This window comes from Paroedura picta, chromosome 15, assembly GCF_049243985.1.
Source record: "Paroedura picta isolate Pp20150507F chromosome 15, Ppicta_v3.0, whole genome shotgun sequence".
NCBI classification, from domain to species: domain Eukaryota; kingdom Metazoa; phylum Chordata; class Lepidosauria; order Squamata; family Gekkonidae; genus Paroedura; species Paroedura picta.
Genome location: NC_135383.1, coordinates 20,828,675 through 20,846,759, shown reverse-complemented (window position 1 = coordinate 20,846,759; position 18,085 = coordinate 20,828,675). Strand labels below are relative to the sequence as shown.

Here is an 18,085-nt window from a genome sequence, read left to right as displayed (position 1 = left end):
CAGAGTTAAACTTCTTTGGTCTTAAAGGTGCCCCTGGACTCATTTGTTCTATAAACTCAGAAAGTTCACATCCAAATCAAACCGGGGTGGGCGTGGAGAGGAGACAGGCAAAGATGGACAGGGTCGGAGGGATCAAATCTGCACAGATGTAGCTATATTATGGGCCTAGGCTTCATTTAGATTCAGATAAATGACACCCTGCTCTATCCTACTTCTCAGGAGATCTCAATCCCCCTGTGTATTTTTTTTTAAACCATTACCCCTCTGGGTAAAAACTTTGATATTTTTAAATTGGCAAATCCAATTCCTTGTCACTGCCAGTTAGCAAATCTTATACTAGTCTGGTCAAGTCAGATTTTATTGCATGTAGCCATAGGCCATTACAATATAAAAAGATTTAAAACATTTCAAATCAGTAATAAAAAAGTAAATAAGAGAATGTGCAATCTCAGATAATAAAGACTTAACATTTCCAGATAACATACGTCCACCTATCCTATAGCTATTCTAGGTATTTGCTCTCTGCAGGATGACTTTGGCCCTCATTTTCTCTGCCACAAGGGCAAATAATGACATTTTGTTAGAAGCAAATGAGTTAGGAGCACAAGTTTTTCCTGGCTGGATTCATCATTTAGCCCATCTAGTAGGCCAGCAAGAAATGTGGCCCTAGGATCTGTATACAATGGGCAAGTGAGAATGCAATAATCTCATACTATAAATCAGGGGTGGTCAATCTGTGGTCCTCCAGATGTTCATGGACTACAATGCCCATGAGCCCCTGCCAGCGAATACTGGCAGGGGCTCATGGGCATTGTAGTCCATGAACATCTGAAGGACCACAGGTTGACTACCACTGCTATAAATGACACACAAACCAGCAGGGCGATTACTAGAATGCAGCCCATTTACAGATGATGGGCTTGTCCCAGGCTACTGCCAGAGCCCAATCTGGGCAAAAAGCAGGCATGTGGCTCTGGCTTCCTCCCGAGGGCACACCCACCCAGTGTCTTGGAGCTTGCCAGGATGGCCTCTTCATACGACAGAATGTAGTACAGGACCAGAAGCTGAGCTGTGATGCCGTAATGCTGACTCAGGCAAGCGTTTTCTCCCTGCAAGGAATCACAAAGACGAATGGGCTAGCACGGCATGTGAGGCCGGGCAGAGTGGATGCAGACTCCCCGGGCTGCTCTAGGAGGCGGAGCGCTTCCAGAAGTCCCCCTGCCCCCTGCCTCCTTTTGGTTTGTGTGCGAGAAGCAGAATTAGACCTTGCTGCTGAAAATGGCCTGTGTTAAGTTTCCCCACCTGCCCTGTTTCACAAAAAAGTTAAGCACTCATCCATGTCAGGGCAGGAAAATGCAGGCATAGAATACATTGCTGAGGGGAAAAAGCAGAGATAGAGAGATCCCCCCCCCCCACCTTATATTCTGCATCAGGAGTAATTGCAGGATGGACAAAAGAAAGTATTCTTTCACTCAAGGCTGAACCAGAGCAGAGTAAAGCTCAGAGTAAAGCACACAGAGGAAGAGGGGAGAATTGTTTTTTATATCCCCACAAAGACAATAGCTCTCTTCGCCCTTATATGCGCATCTGAACCTGGTATGGATTTAGATTCAAAGAACCCTACATAGAAATCATATATCTACACAGACCCCGGTGAGTCCTTGAAAAACGTTTAAGATTTCCTCCTCTGTGATTGGTTGGTTGGTGGCTTCCGGGTTGGATTTCGAAGCCGGCGTGAGAACAGAGTTGATGTAGACATCGATGAGAGGCAGCAGCTGGGGATGGAGTGGGGTGGTGGTTTCACACAGCTGCCTGTAAATCCAGTCCTTCAGAAAAATAAAAGGATAAACTTTTTAAAAATACGTGAGCAATCCTAAACACTGCTCTACTTAAAAGGATATCTCCTTTTACTCAGTAGGGCTTAATCCCAGAAAGTGCTCCTGGGATTGCAGGACAGGGGTTGGAGTGCAATCCTAAATGTGTTTACTCGGAATAAAATCATTCCAAACTGAATGCACCCAATCCATTTAGGACTGAAAGAGTAAATCCAGTCAACTGCTTCTTGTCCTCCCTTTGGTGCCTCATTTACCCTGGTCTTCTCCTCTCAACCTCTCCTCCTTCCCCAATACTTTGTTTGCCTGCCTACTCTAATCTCCAGCAAATCTTCAAGATTTGAGGCCTCAATCTTTCTTCAGGCTTGCCTCTGAGACAGAATTAACTGGAAGTACCAGGGAGCCACCCTAAGACCTTCCACAACAAAAGCAGGGGCTCTTCCGCTGAGCTGATGGGGGCCCGCCTCCGATCCAAATGTTTCGCAGCAGCCCACCTTGATAGAGACTTTGTGCTTGGTGAAAGATCGGCTCCTGAGAAGCTGGAAAATGCAGTGGATGGGCAGGAATCCGGTGATGTTGGCACTCAGGTTGCCGGTGACGGCCACACGGACGGCGTGAGCAGTGACAACCTAGGAAAGATCAGCCCCTTACTCAGGTTCTTTCCAAGTCAACCATTTTTTTTTAAAACCCACAACAACAACAAAATCCTTTATTGGCAAGTGTATAAAAGGTACAATAGCAGGGAACAATGTGCAAATTATCCTACTGCAATAGGAACAAAGCAAACAAGAGCTAATATATTTTAGATTCAAGTGGGTCGCCGTGTTGGTCTCAAGTAGCACAACAAAAAGAGAGTCCAATAGCAACTTTTAAGACCAACAAAGATTTATTCAAGGTGTGAGCTTTCGAGTGCAAGCACTGTCTGAGGAAGAGTGCATGCACTCAAAAGCTCACACCTTGAATAAATCTTTGTTCGTCTCAAAGGTGCTATTGGACTCTCTTTTTGTTCTAATATACTTTAGAATGAGATGGGGTACATTCACGCTCACGACACCTCATTGCGAGTTGTGAAAACATCGCAAATGACCCAGAAGACAGGATTTCTGGGGAGTCAGAAAAAACAGTGCCTTAAATTCATCAGACTGCTGTTCTCTTTGACAAAGCAGGTGGTTTAGGAATTTAGCTCAGATAGCGAAATAAAATGGACAATGAAAAAAACACTGCGCCACTGATTCTATGCAGCATTACCCACACGGACAAAGCCAATCTGGAAATGGGATTTTTTCCTAAATCTCCCCAATAACACAGCAGAAGGTAGAGCATTGGTTCCAGCTAATGTAAAAGCTCTACGTTGTTGCAGGACAATTAGATGGTAAAAGCATGCAGAGACGGCTGGGCCGATAAGGGCGGGTTATAAATATGAGGCAGACAGACAGACAGACAGGTGCAATCCCCAAGCCCATTGGAGAGCTGCTATTTCTGGTTTGACTGTTAAGTTCTTGCAGCTCTGCATCACACACCGCCTGGAGGCCATTGTTGTGTCTCCTGCTCACAGAAGCTGACCGTCCTCCCAGCGACTGGGCGTTTTCATCATAACCTTTCCACCCCACATTGCAAACTCATTTCTATCATAGCCTGATCAAGAACAAGACACAGTAGAGTCTTAGCTTAGGTTTTTTGGCATCAGAGCGGGTGAAGCAGGAAAGACAGCCAAATGTCCAGGCAGGAAAAGGACCAAGGGGATGTGGAGAGAAGGGCAGGGCAGGCTGCAAAGGCAACTAGCAAGCCGGTGGGCAGAATGTCCACCCAAAACCAGGAGGCCACAATGGTGGGGAAACCATCTCCTGACAAGTTACCTGTTCGGTGAAAATCTCCTGCGTGAAGATGGTCTTCATGCGGCTCAGCGAGCTTGGCTTTATCACAATCTGAAACAGATGTGCGAAGACACACAGTGTTATCCGTTGTACTGGGCAATGGCAATCCTAGGTAACCCTACGGAAAGGCAACGTGTACATCTAAGCAGGAAGCGAAGCGGTTCGGAGCAACCGGCAGATGGAAAAGCCATCCGGCTCCCAAAAGAGGCTTACCTTCATTCCCAGGGTGGAACACACCAAGTCGATGATAGCGCTGAGCTGGTTGCTATGGAAATACATGGCCACCAATAAGAGCATCTCCCCAAAAGAAGCCAGCACCCCAGAAGTGCTGTTGAAACAAAGCCAGGAGGAAGGGGTGTGAGAGCAGGACCTCGGTCTACTCGGTCCCTCCACAGGAAAAAGCCCAGTGGCTCCTTCTCACCTCTCAAAATAAGCTTCTTCTTTGATCATCCAGCTGAGCCACATCACCATCAGCTGCTCTTGTTCTGGAGTGCTGGAAGATACCCCAGGGTTAGAAAAGGTAAGTCTGTAGCCAGCACCCACAGTTATGTTATTAAAGCTAGCAGGGGGTGGGGAAATCAAAAGTACCCCCTTTTTTATAGAAGTGGCTCTCCTGAATCCCCCATAAGGTGCTAGGAGTCTCAAAAACAGGCCCATTCACTATACTTTCTGTGCGAGCATGGTGGGCTTCCCCTGCCTTCTTAAGCCAATGCCTCCCTCATCCCTTAGGTTATGCAGTCCCACCTGCAGGATCTAAGCACCTCAGCCAAAGGCACCCTTCAGGGCAACTCAACCAACCAGCTCAGAGAGGCCTTCCAAGCACTGAATCCCTCTATGCATGGCAATATACAGGGTACAAGAAGTCTGCAATAACACGAATGAACAGCCACCCCACCCCGCTTCCCCACTGGGAAAAGGCTCAAGAACAGTGACCTCTATAGAAGCGATTCAGTTTCACAAGGCCACAGCCCTGGAAACAAAAAAGCTCACAAGGACAAAGAGTCCCATGGCCTGTGCCTAAGAGAGCACCCTGGCTGAAGAAGGGCCTTTGAAGGAGGGCCCCTTTCTGTGCTTAAAAGGTACCTGACGAGGGTGGAGAAGGCCAGCAGCATGCAGAAGGAGAGGGAGACGAAGTGGACGCCGGCGGGAGTGGCGGGAGGTCGGCTCGTCATGAGCTGAAGCAGCTGCTCCGCCTCCTCGTCGGTGGGCCTGAACCCCAAGGGACAAAAAGAGGCAGTCAGACTTTTCCGGAGATGACACAGGGCACAGCGGCAGAGGACGTGGCTTTAAAAAGTTGTGCTCACTTCAAACCGGCAATGCCCATGAGCGCGCAGTAGAGACGCAGGAGGGCGCTGGCTTTCACCACGTTCTCCTCCTTCAGGCCCGAGTAAACCGACACGTTGGGCTCTGTGTCGGCGTCCGCCTCTTCCGCAATGCGCGTGCTGCGAACCGTGGGGAGGATCCCCATGAGCTCCAGGAGCAGCTGCCGTCTCATTTGCCACAGCACAGAGCCGATGGTCTCCTTTTTCCTCTGCAGGGAAGAGGGGAGGAGGGGGGGAAAGAGCTAGAGAAGGTAACAGGCAGAGAACCTTACCAGCTTTCAGCTCGCACAAGGACCAGAGGCAATCCCACCTGACTCCCCCCCACCCTCACAACACGCACATACACTGCAGCCCCCGTGCAGAGCCTCCTCAGGGGTGCAAAGGGACTTCTTGGAGAAGGGGGAAACAAGGAAAGCCAAACCCACTCAAGATTGCTGTTGGTTTCCATTTCTGCATTTATTTTATCTTTATATAAATGTACCATAAAAACATAGTTTTTAATTTACTGCCTGCCTTTAACGGTCGTATAAAATGACTGTCCCGGGGGGACAGACCAGAACGAATGGGATGAAATTAATTCAAAAGAAATTCCATCTAAACATCCGGAAGAAGTTCCTGACAGGTAGAGCGGTTTCTCAGTGGAACAGGCTTCCTTGGGAGGTGGTGGGCTCTCCATCTTTAGAGATTTTTAAACAGCCATCTGACGGAGAGGCTGATTCTGTGAAGGCTCAGGGAAGAGGGTGTTTTTAGGGCTGCAACCTTAAATTAGTAAATTAATTAAATAAGGCTCAGCAGATCAGCTCCAGGCCATTTTTCAAGGATCGGCACTCAATGCTCATTGTTTTATTGTCCTAGTCGAGTGCTGTGAACAGAGGATGGAAATGGAGGTTTAAGATGGGATTTCCATCTAATAACAAAGGAGGGATTTAAAAACAAATTAATTTCTCAATCCCTTCGACATCTCCCAAGGGCACCTTCATGGAGCTTTGGAAATGTGCAAATATATCTAAAATATCTGCGTTATCGGTAAAAAAATCAGCAAAGAACAGATGATGAAATCAGCTAGAGATCCCAACTGGGACAAACTGCCTTTATATATTATTATTATTATTATTATTATTATTATTATTATTATTATTATTATTATTATTAAATAGATTTATTTCCTGCCACTCCCCGTAGGCTCGTGACGGGTCACAATGGTCTTATCCCCATTAAAATACCCATTTTAAAAACAATCCCAACATGGCGGAAGCTCTCATTATTCCCACCCCTGCTATCAGAGCGGCAGGGAGGGTGGGGAGGAGATCTAACTTACTAGGTCCGGGGGGAGGTGGAGAATGCTGGCACTCATTCGCTGACCCCAGCCTCAACCAAAAACCTGGTGGAAGAGCTCCGTCTTGCAGGCCCTGCGGAAAGCTAGTAAATCCCACAGGGCCCGCAGCTCACCCGGTTGCTCATTCCACCAGGTAGGGGCCAGGACCGAAAAGGCCCTGGCCCTGGTCGAAGCCAGGCGTGCTTCTCTAGGGCCAGGAACGATCAGGAGATATATATATTCCCAAGCTCAAATACAACACACTGTTGCGGGAAATGTAGCTTTAACAACCCTATATTTGGATGCAATTCTCCCACCTTTAAGACTTTTAATTCCCTCCAAATAGGAACTAAGAGGCATTCACTTGTACAAAAAGTAAGAGAACTCAGAATCTGAAATTGGAGGGTTGACCATTACAGAGATCTTCTCCGTAATCCTAAGGTCCCTACTACTTCTAAGCTTCCACAGTGTCCCAGTTTTTTGCAATACACCAGGGGAGGCCAAATTATGGCTTGTGCTTGCAGGGGCTCATGGGAACTGTAGTCCATGGGCATCTGGACTCAAATGTGTCATTGCCAAGAAAGCTGAAAATAGCTTAAGCTTTTTCAGCACATGCTGGCAGGGGCTCATGGAAATTGTAGTGCATGGGCATCTGGAGAGCCACAAGTGTCATTGCCAATAAAGCTGAAAATAGCTTAAGCTTTGCTGTGGGTTGTAACCTGCCTTACGGAAAAGGCCAAATAAAGTAGTTTCAGTAAATATATCTAATTAAAATAACTGGCTGAAACAGCATTATGTCCAAGTGACAGCCACGGCTTACGCCACTCTCCCACAATTGTATGTCTTTTGCTGTTGTTTGTTCACCTACACCCAAATCCACTGGTTAGAAGCTCTCACCTGTTGCCCATTCCGGATAAAGGTTCCAAACCAAGTTCGGACTTTTGCGTTGGTCCCGAGCAGTAAGCCGCTTACAAAGCACACCAGGTCGCTCACCCCGTCCTCCGAAGCCTCGTTCTTTGTGTGATCCAAAGTCAAGGCCACCCCAAGGCCTGGCAGGTGGCACTCTTCCACCTAGGAGAGAGAAAGCACTCAGATGCCGCCTGGGAGGGAAACACCTGCCTCAGAAGTCCTGAGCGTGTTTCTCAAGGAACGAGACCATTTATGGTAGAAGAACGTTAGACGTCCCTTGTTGGCAGCAGAAGGAATGACAGTGCTGGACTGGAGGGGTCTGTTGATGCCCACCATAAGCACTTGAGCAGTTTTAATTACGGATAAATCGACACCCAGGACAAAAGAAGACAGAGGTCTGGCAAAACCGGAGATTTTTGATGCCTGGAACATCTCGATGACTCTTCTGGGAGCACAGATCCACTGAGTTCTTATCAAGCGCTTCTAACCCATTAATCTCATAACTGCTCCCATAGAGATGAGCTCACAAAAAAACCAAGTTCTATTTCACTTGCTTTGCTGTCTGCTTTACTCTGCATTACAACCACGGTTCTGAACCTATTGAAAGATTTTCAGAGGGGAAAAAAGCAACGTTTTTTTCCAAAAAGGAAACTTCAATGACTCAGGGATTTACTTGGGGTCCTCCCAAACCAAATCACAGCCTTGGAACACTCCAGAGAGTTCTTGCGCATCCACCTACACCAGTTCAGGGCAAAGAGAGGGATTCAGGTCCCTGCAAAGCTAGGATTTCTACCTATCATCTATCAAATTTATATTCTTCTCCCCCAAACGGAACTTCGGGACAGCATTTAAAACACACCGATAAAAGCAATAGAGAGATACAATAAATAATGTTTAAAATATAACTTGAGGTTAAAATAGAACATCAGGTTCAAGGTTTTGGCGTTGACCTTTAAGGCCCTACCCGGTCTGTGTCCTGGGTATTTGAGGGACCATCTCTCTCCATGTGCCTCCTTGGAGAGCAAAGCATTCATCAAATGCCAATTTGTTGGTAGCCCTGGCCCAAAAAAGGTCCACCTGGTGGAACAAGTTCCTGTCCAAGATTAGGGCCCTGGCAAAACCACCGCAATTCTGCAAGGGCTGGAAGACGGCATTTTCCCACCAGGCCTATGGCTGAGGTCAGGCAGCTTGACATCATGTGGGCCTCCAGCATCTCCTCTCTAGCTCCTGCACCCTTCTTGGCTGGACATACATTCCCAGGCAATAGCCATTCTGTAGGCCAGATGGAAGATGGTTGGGGCAGGGTGGGGGGCTAAGTAAGCGGGATGGGATTTGGGTGGGGTTTGAATTGCAGAATGTTTTAAGCTAGCCCGCAGGTATTTTCTAGAACTGCAGTGGGCCTACACAACTTACCACCATGCCGCGGACCCTCAGTGCCTGGGAAGGGTTCATCTTGCAAAGGTGGCGGAGAGCTTCTGTTCTCCGGCGGCCTCCGAAGCTTTCCTCGTCCTGCCGCTCGCCATTCTTGATCAAGCCCCTGCAAACTGGAACGGCCAAAGGAGCAGTTTTCACTCTGAATGCTTGACGTGGCATAAATGTTGATCCCAGGGAAAGAATCCTCTCAATTTTAGTTAATTAACTGGGACACAGAATAATTAAAGGTCCAGTACCACCCACGGAGGTAATGCTTGCTTGCTTTCTATCATCTATCATCCATCCTTCCATTTATTGTATGTTTAACCCACCACTCTCCATGGACTCAAGGCAGGTTACAGTCCATGCAAACTCTCTAAAAACCCCTACCCCGTATCCCATAACACTGACATAAAAGCAAGACCCAAGATTAGCAAGGCACTCCGTAACTCGCCCCTACCACCTCGGGGATTGCCAGATGTTGATGCATACATTCATTTATGTCAGGGGTAATCAAACTGCGGCCCTCCAGATGTCCATGGACTACAATTCCCAGGAGCCCCTGCCAGCGAACGCTGGCAGGGGCTCCTGGGAATTGTAGTCCATGGACATCTGGAGGGCCACAGTTTGACTACCCCTGATTTATGTTGTGATTTACTGGCCACTGCTCTTGGCCAGGTACGCTTGTGGTGGCTTACAAACACAGAGAAATTACAATAATCTGACAGGAAAACCCCAATTTAAAACCCCCAAAATAAAAACCTCAAACCCCCCAAAATAAAAATTAACAAAACCACGACAACTGCCAAACCAGTGTTCCTGGCAGGCACTGGAATTCACATTATAAATAGAAAGAGGATGGAATAGCAGGAACAAAGAGGAACATTGAAAATTTCCACATGCCTTCCAGTCATTGCATGGGTGGATATGGGGCACTAAACATTAGCCAGAATGGAACTATGATTCACAGATATAATAATTTCAGAGGGCAGTTGTGTTGGTCTGCGGGAGGAGTGCTAGATTCAGGGCCAGTTGCACCTTAGAAACCAACAGGACTTTTGAGATATAAGTTTTCAAGACTCAAAGTTCCCTTAGCGTGGCAGATTCTAATCTGGCAAACCGGGTTTGATTTCCCGCTCCTCCACATGCAGCCAGCTGGGAGACCATGGGCCAGTCATAGTCCTGTTAGAGCTGTTCTCACAAAGCAGTTCTGTCAGAACTCTCTCAGCCCCACCTACCTCACAGGGTGTCTGTTGTGGGGAGAGGAAAGGGAAGGCGGTTGTCAGCTGTTTGAAACTCCTTTGGGCAGTGAAAAGCGGTGTACAAAAAACAATTCTTCTTGTTTTACTCTTGAAAGATATCTATCAATGGGAGCTTTGACTCTCAAAAGGATGTACCCCCAAAATCTTGTTGATTTCTGAACCTAGATAAATTAAGGTGGTGGAGGGGAGATGATGATGATGATGAAGAAGAAGAGTTGGTTCTTATATGCCCCTTTTCCCTACCCAAAGGAGGCTCAAAGCGGCTTACAGTCGCCTTCCCATTCCTCTCCCCACAGCAGACACCCTGTGGGGTGGGTGAGGCTGAGAGAGCCCTGATATTACTGCTCAGTCAGAACAGATTTTTATCAGTGCCATGGCGAGCCCAAAGTCACCCAGCTGGCTGCATGTGGGGGAGCGCAGAATCGAACCTGGCTCACCAGATTAGAAGTCCTCACTCCTAACCACTACACCAAACTGGCTCTCAGCCACTGATGGCTGGTCACACCCCCTTCCCAGGAGGAGGCTATTAGCTCCACTGCCAGCTAGAACACAGTAGATGCCTGCATTCAGGGCACCTCCTGCCAACATTGAGGAATGCTGCCCATTTTCTGGATCCAGGGTACCTTCATTAAAGCTGTCGGGAACATTGGCCACCAAGAGACACAGGAACCAGGCGCCGTTTTTAATGTGCAGCAAAGCCTCAGCCACGTCCACAATCGGCAACAGCGAAGGCAGCTCTGAATGGAGGAAGATTTAAGACCACAGTTCAACAAGTCAATCAAGCTCCGGAGGCGAACTCTTGCCTTTCTTTTCTAGCCCAATTCTAATGATGAGTGGATGCGGACAAGTTTTCCTCCCCCTCCCAGAATGCTAGAACCTCAAGGGCACCCAATGAAGTTCACCGGCAATAGATTCAGGATGGAACAAAAGGGGGTACTTCTTTTCTCATTGATCAAAGAAGTACAAGTCCCCAACCAAGAATCCGCCCAACTAGAACATCACTGAAATGAGAAATATGTTTCCGCTTCTGCTTCTGGAGCAGGGATGAAGTATCCATTTCTTTTGCTCTTGGCTAATTTACAAAGCTATGCTTCCGTGCATTTCTGGAAAGGCGCCCCCCAAAGATGCAGAGACCCCCTAATCTAGCCTATGAATTTCTTCATGGTGCCACTGACATTACCACACAAGTGCAAGCCAGTGGACTATTCAACACAGCAACAGGGGAGAGGCTCCGGCTCAGTGGGAGAGCCTCTGCTTTGCATGCAAGACCCCCAGGTTCAATCCCCGGCATCTCCAGTTAAAAGGACCTGGCAAGAAGTGATATGAAAGATCTTGGCCTGACACTCTGGAGAACCATGAGGAAGGGCCATGGCTCAGTAGGAAAGCATCTGCTTGGCATGCAGAAGGTCCCAGGTTCAATCCCCGGCATCTCCAGTTAAAAGGACTAGGCAGGAGGTGACTTGAAAAAGCTGTGCCTGCGATACTAGAGATCCACGGCCAGTCAGAGGACACCAGACTTCCCTTGATGCACTGAAGGTCTGATGCAGTATAAGGTTCCTTCAGCAATCTAGATTCAAGGTTGCAGCTAAGCAAAATCAAATAATTTTAAAAGTTGTGTTTGGAAGAAAAGCACACCTGCTTGTAAGATGCAGAGCACATCTGCTGCTTCTTCCAGATAAACAGGGCTCTCAAACAGCTCGGACGATTTGAAGAAGAACTCCCCATTGGAATCTGCCACCTGCAACCGCCACAGCAAAATACAATCCATGTAAATATGAGAAGAGACTCCCCAAGCAGGAGACGGAGGGAGGAAGGGTTGCCCCCTGGAACAAGAAACTCCTTTTCATTCAAAAACAACCCTTCCAAGCTTGCTGGGCTTTGCTTGTTGTGTGAAACCAACTGCCACTACTAACCCAGAAAAGCCAGATCCCGCAATATTGGGTAAGAACTGTCATGCTGGACCAGACCAAGAGTCCACCTGGTTTGGTAACTTATATCAAACCACTTTGAAGCCCGCAAAGGTAGTCTAAAAGCTCTCCCCAACATTTGGTATTTAGAGGCAGACCATCTCTGAACCCAGAGGCTCCATTTTGCTACTGACTAATCACCGCTAGCGGACCCCGCATCCTCCTCTATGAACAAGTATAATCCTCCCCCCATCCCCCATAGTCATCTAGGCCGGTGGCTAGTCACCACACTGCAGTAGCAAAAGTGAATAATTTGGTATGTGACGGCGTTACAGCTAAGAAATCAGGGAAGACAGAGAGTTCTGGGGAGCTCTGAGCGGCAAACCCATTCTATAGAGCAGTGGTCCCCAACCTTTCCGAGGCTGGGGACCAGCAGGGTAACTGCCCCGCCCGTGCATCGCGCATGCGCGGTTGGGCTGTGCATGCGCGGGCGCAGCCCTGATTCCCTCTCCCCACCCTCCCGCAGTAAGAAGATTCCCGGGCTGCAAGCCTGCAGCCTGGGAAGTTTTTTACTGCAGGTGGGGGTGGGGAGAGGGAGCCGCTGCCCAGCGCCATGGCCTTTGCGGCCCGCCACCAGGCCGCGGGCTGCAGGTTGGGGACCACTGCTATAGAGGGATGAAAATTATAAATGTTGAGTGTCGACAACCAAACAGATAAAATCAGAATATCACATTATTCTTCTCTGATCAGCACCAAACGCCCCCATCCCACCCCTTCTACATCTTGAAAAAGAAAAGGAGACACACACCTTGTTCATAATTGCCAGCAACTCGCTCAGCACGAGGCGGAGCCGACGGGGGGAATCGCTGTGTTCAAACTCCAGAGTCAGGCCGTGCTGCAGCTGAGACACCAAGATGCTCTCGCCGCTGCCTCCGCCGAGCTTATGCCTGGCAAGAGAGACAAACCCACAGAGGCTCATTGTCACATCCCTGCCGGCTTCTCGACTGAGCAGACTTGGCAAGTCAGCAGAAGCAGTTTATCAATGAAGGGAAATAGAGCTCATGATACTGCTTGCTAAAACTGATTTGTGAGGCATGTATAAATCAATATCTTTCCCGACCGTCCCATGTCACAATGGCTCATGAAAGTGAACTGACTTGGAAACGGGGGGCTCACTACATTCTCAGGAGAACAAACAGTCCTGTTGTTGCCCCCGAGTGCAACTTTCAGTGCATCACTCAAGGAGAAGCCTACAGATAACCTGCTGGGTTCCTCTGTCTCCCAGAGCCATCCTGTCATCAGCAATTAGTCTTTACAAAACCCTAGCAATTAGTCTTTACAAAGATCTAAGGCAGGGGTAGTCAAACTGCGGCCCTCCAGATGTCCATGGACTCCAATTCCCAGGAGCCCCTGCCAGTGAATGCTTCAGGATCGGGAGGCAAATTTCTTCCAGGTGAGACTGGCCAGGGATTCAGGGGGCAAGAGGGTTTGGGGGCATCATCTGGGCATAGAAATGAGGTCATTGTGGGTAGGCAGGTAGTTATGAGTTTCCAGAATTCTACAGGGGTTAGACTAGATGACCTTGGAGATCCCTTCCAATTTTATGATTCTATGCCTTGTTTCAGTTCTGCTTTTAGATTTCCATTTGGTTCTATAACCCTATTCTGATTAAATTGCTCATTGAATGGCCCACTCAGTCAGCGGCTAAAAGTTCAACAATAATTAAATGTTCAGAATCAGGGGGAAAGAAAAAAAGGAAAATTGGTCTGTGGAAGTCCATGAAAACTTATAGAACCCTGAAGACAAAAATGGGGGAGGGCATGGGGGCCATGAAGTGGAATCTCCAGGTTGCCTGTCTACCTGATGCAAGGTTCCCCCCGAGCCTTTCCCCCCTCTTAGTTACCTGAGTTGCTGCTCCTTATTGGCATCCTGCTCCAAGGCGTGGAAGTCCACCGACAGCAAGGCCACAATGGAGTTAACCGCTTCCACCCCAGAAAGCAGGCGGAGAATCAGCTTCTTATCCTGAGCCCAGCTCTGACTCTGGTCAGCTGGGGCACACAAGGCCATCCGCACCAAGCAAGGCAGCAACAGCCGGAGCTCAGGGTCGCTCAGGGCTGCTAAGCGCACAACGTCCACCTTCTGCATGGCTTCAAAGGCATAGGGGCTAACAAACTGAAGGGTGGAGCAGTCGGTCATGTCTCCTGGTGTCCTGAAAGGCAGAGCTCAGGGAGTTAGAAGCTTCAGAGGGCAGTTGCTGTGTTAAAGATCCTTAGCCACACTGCACTGTAGAAATGAACAGGTTTGCTGCTGGTTGCCTTTTGCAGGCAATAGCCTGTGCCAAAAGTTACCCACAGAGGGCTGAAAAAGGGCTGAAAAAGCAATACTCATTCAAATACCATCAAACAAGTTATGATAATAAGCATATACAGATAATATAAATATGCAGACTGTTCTCATTTCCAACTGAATAAGTTCATGGCACATATAATCTATGATCCCCCAAAAATCTTATTTGTCCCAGAATATGCCTATGAAGAATCCCTCCTAAGACAAGACATCAGCAGATGACCCAGAGCAGCCCAAATCCTGCTTCACACAGTGGATATCGTCTTCAACAAGAGCGACCTTTATGTCAGGGCCACGACATTTCAAAACAGTTTGTGAGACCGCTTTCTGGCAGTCACTTAACCTGCTAACCCAAGAGGGAGTAAGCAAGCTGACAAGGTACACCAGGCATTTCCTCGCCGAAGAAGCATCCCATACAACTCGGCAGCTTCTTCCTGTACCCTGAGGCAGCTGTTCACGGCATATTTTTATTTTATATTGACAATTGTATCCCGCCACTTCCACGTAGCAGCTCATGGCTGGGAACAGCAATTTTTTAAAAACCCCAACAATCATAAAAACCCATTTTAAAAAATCTCTAGATAGCGACAGAATGAGCCTCCAGGAGGCCCCACCTGGGTGGCCGACGACCTAGCTAGCATAGGGAGGGGCCCAGATCCTACTCCCTGAGTAAGCTTCTTGCTGAGCCTTCAAAATAAACCCCCACCAAACCCAAACTTGTCTTGATGCCCCTCTCATAGGCACTACTTGCTATCAAGCCAGGCATCCATCTTACATTTAGGAACCACATAATCATCACCCAAACGTAACGTTTTCCCCGTCTCGCTATTAAAGCCCGTGTGCTTGGCCAGGGCCAAGTCTCCCAGTCTAGCCAGGCCCCCTGCACTATTCAGTCGCCTCCCGCACCCCCTCAGGTGAACGTCGTGCAAAGCGTCGCTCTCCCGTCCCTCACAAAGGGGGCGGCCTTCGAGGGGCGCTGTCAGTCCCCAAAGAACACGGACCCAGGGCAAGGCAGCCCATGGCTTGGGGGTGGGGGGCGGGAAGGGGGCCCAGGCGCCCGAGTCCCACTCTCCGGCACCGCTGCGGGGGAAGGCAGAGGAAAGTCCCTCGACCCACCTGTGTGAGGGGGGCACACCCACCCCTCCGGCCCCAGAGAAGACCCCTCACACGCTAAGTCGCGGAGGATAAACGTCACTTCCGGTCGTTCCTGGAGCGAGAGGGCGGGGACGCAGCAACATCCGGTCCGGCCAGGAAGTGGCGACAAGGCCGGGCGTCTGTGAGGGCGGAAGTGGCTTCAAGGCACGCCTTTCGCTGCGAGTGGGGAGCCGGCGGCGGCCCTCGAGAGGGAGAACCAAAAGAGCATCCAAGTTTGATTCGAGCTGGGAGCTCTCGTGTGCACACGTGCTTCTTCAGGCGAGGAGGTGTGCTTGCACACGAAGGCTTTTGCCCAGGGTAAAACTGGGTTGGTCCTCCAAGTGCCCCTCAACCCAAGCTTTGTGCTGCCCCTTCAGGCCAACATGGCCACCCACCTGCATGCACCTGAGGAAGTGTGCATGCGCACAGGAGCTTATACCCAGAATAAAATTTGGTTGGTCCTCGAGGTGCCCCTGGTCACAAACTTTGTGATTCTCTTTCAGGCCAACACGGCGCCCCACCTACATGCACCTGAGGAAATGTGCACGTGCACAAGAGCTTCTACCCAGAATAAAACTTGGGACTTCAAGGTGCCCCTGAACTCAAACTCAACATAGTGTCCCCCTGCATCTCTCTCTCTCTTGCCAGGGTGGGCTTTTGCGGTGCTGGAAACAGCAAAGGGCAGTTGAACTGCGAGACCCTGGCAACGGCTGGGGCGTCCAGGAGCCTAACAGAAGCTGGCTGTGCAGCTTCTGGCATAAACTTCTCAGCTGGAGTTGAGCATGAGTTGTGGTTGGCGAAAGGGATCTCAGATGTCTTTGGGCTTCTTTGTGTCCATCTGGGGCTCTTAAAAAAAAAACTGATGGAAATGGCTTGGAAATATTCCTCGCTAGTAGCAGTTATCACCGCTTCAGTAGTCGGGAGTATTCTCTTATCCGTTTGCGTAATTTTTTTTATTATGAGATATTTCAAACAAGATTTGTCACATGGAGCACTTGTTGGAAGTAATCTGCGGGGAAACAGGCGCTCTTTTTTGCTGTTCAAACTAGGGCAACCTGAACTTAAGAGAAGAAGAAGAAGAAGACGAGTTGGTTCTTATATGCCGCTTTTCCCTACCCGAAGGAGGCTCAAAGCGGCTTACAGTCCCCTTCCCTTTCCTCTCCCCACAACAGACACCCTGTGAGGTGGGTGAGGCTGAGAGAGCCCTGATATCACTGCTCAGTCAGAACAGCTCTATCAGTGCTGTGGCGAGCCCAAGGTCACCCAGCTGGCTGCATGTGGGGAAGCGCAGAATCGAACCTGGCTTGCCAGATTAGAAGTCCGCACTCCTAACCACTACACCAAACTGGCTGGTGATGAGGGGAAAATTTCATTCATGCTTTGAGATAGCGCTGAAATCAAGGGTAAATTTGTCAGTCAAACTTCTGACTGGGTGGATACACACACATGCAGTCATGCCATTTCTGACTGGGTGGATTTGTGAGAGGTTGAACTTGGTAACGAGCTCAAGAGTGCTTGTGTGTGAATAATAGGCTCTAAAACAAGCAGCATGCACTCCGGGATGATCGCAAGAAGCCTACTTCAACCTGTCCATCCCCTTTCCCCGTTCATTCCCCACCTCCAGAAAACAGAAACAGGACTGTGGTTTGCCTACCTGAGTTGTTAGAAGGCTGGACATAGTAACTGGAGCCCAAAAAGTCATTTTTTGTAAACAGTTGGCTTAAAAGAAAAGTGCTCAGACTCCTGGAAGATCAGAAGGCTGCTTGATCACCTGCCGCCCCCCTTCCCAGTTCATTCCCCACCTCCAGGAAACAGAAATGGGACCGTGTTTTGCCTGCCTGATCCCGAAAAGACAATGGACACTTTGCAGAAGATTTTATTTTACCTTTGACAACGTAGCTTTGCGGACTGTGCCATTTTTTAAAAAATGACTCAGAGCAGAAAATGGGGAGGTGAGGTAAGGATACACTGCAGAGATTATCATGTCTTTCCCCCTCCATATGGGTTTACCCCTGTTTGCTCACTAGTTGCTCTCCAATGGAACGCGAGATAAAAACTGGCAGATCCACTTCTTGACCGTTTATGCACTGAGAACTTCACTGCCCCAGCTCTCTTGCAGAAGTACAAATCGGGGGTTGATGAGGTGCACCGGCCCAAATACTCCTCCGTGTGGGTGCAGGAAGAGGTGGGGCAACTTGCCATGGCTAAAACTCCAGCCTGCAGCCTGGCATGAAACCTCCAGTGCATAAATGGTTCTTGTGATTTCCCGAGGCAAATCTGGGCAAAACTCGAGCCAGGCCCTGGACAGCCTCAGGATGCAGGTGACGTCATGTGGTGGGGGCTCTAAAACCTGCAAGCAACCCGAGGCAGACCAGGGGCAGATTCCTCATGTGGAAATGGTTACACACACACACAGATGCCACCTCAAAACATGTCAGCGAGATGACCAAAAAACAAAGGCGGTACGAACAAAGGAAGGCTTCATGAATAATTTATTCCATTTGAATTTTTTTTAAAAAGTATAAACCTTTCCCCCCCACCCCATTTCCTCGGTCACAATTTGTACAACTCAGTGTTCATGGCATTCCGCAGCAATAGTGTTTTTGTTCCTTGTTTGTTTTGTTTTTCGTTTTAATCACAATGTTAAATAAAAAGAGAGACTTGGACCATGATCTGTCACCGCTGAATACAAACTCAAAGAATTCCCCCACCCCTTAACGTGACCCCGCTGTGGTTTTCTTTTTTTCCAAAAACACCAATGAACTTGAGAA

The 18,085-nt window shown here is 48.7% G+C and overlaps 1 protein-coding gene across 1 annotated transcript in view; it reads right to left on the bottom strand.

The window, feature by feature from the left end:
• Positions 1 to 15,434, bottom strand: part of INTS2 (integrator complex subunit 2) — a 31,915-nt gene extending 16,481 nt beyond the window's left edge. The window contains exons 1-15 of the mRNA XM_077312716.1: positions 15,297 to 15,434; positions 13,738 to 14,043; positions 12,643 to 12,781; positions 11,563 to 11,665; positions 10,551 to 10,664; positions 8,666 to 8,796; positions 7,241 to 7,414; positions 5,011 to 5,237; positions 4,790 to 4,915; positions 4,128 to 4,199; positions 3,920 to 4,034; positions 3,689 to 3,757; positions 2,327 to 2,461; positions 1,650 to 1,826; positions 1,001 to 1,109 (exon numbers count right to left, since the gene is read on the bottom strand). Of these exons, the coding sequence (XP_077168831.1) occupies positions 1,001 to 1,109; positions 1,650 to 1,826; positions 2,327 to 2,461; positions 3,689 to 3,757; positions 3,920 to 4,034; positions 4,128 to 4,199; positions 4,790 to 4,915; positions 5,011 to 5,237; positions 7,241 to 7,414; positions 8,666 to 8,796; positions 10,551 to 10,664; positions 11,563 to 11,665; positions 12,643 to 12,781; positions 13,738 to 14,030 (1,984 nt within the window). The 5' untranslated portion in view covers positions 14,031 to 14,043; positions 15,297 to 15,434. The remainder of the gene's footprint in view (positions 1 to 1,000; positions 1,110 to 1,649; positions 1,827 to 2,326; positions 2,462 to 3,688; positions 3,758 to 3,919; positions 4,035 to 4,127; positions 4,200 to 4,789; positions 4,916 to 5,010; positions 5,238 to 7,240; positions 7,415 to 8,665; positions 8,797 to 10,550; positions 10,665 to 11,562; positions 11,666 to 12,642; positions 12,782 to 13,737; positions 14,044 to 15,296) is intronic.
• Positions 15,435 to 18,085: the final 2,651 nt, after the last annotated feature.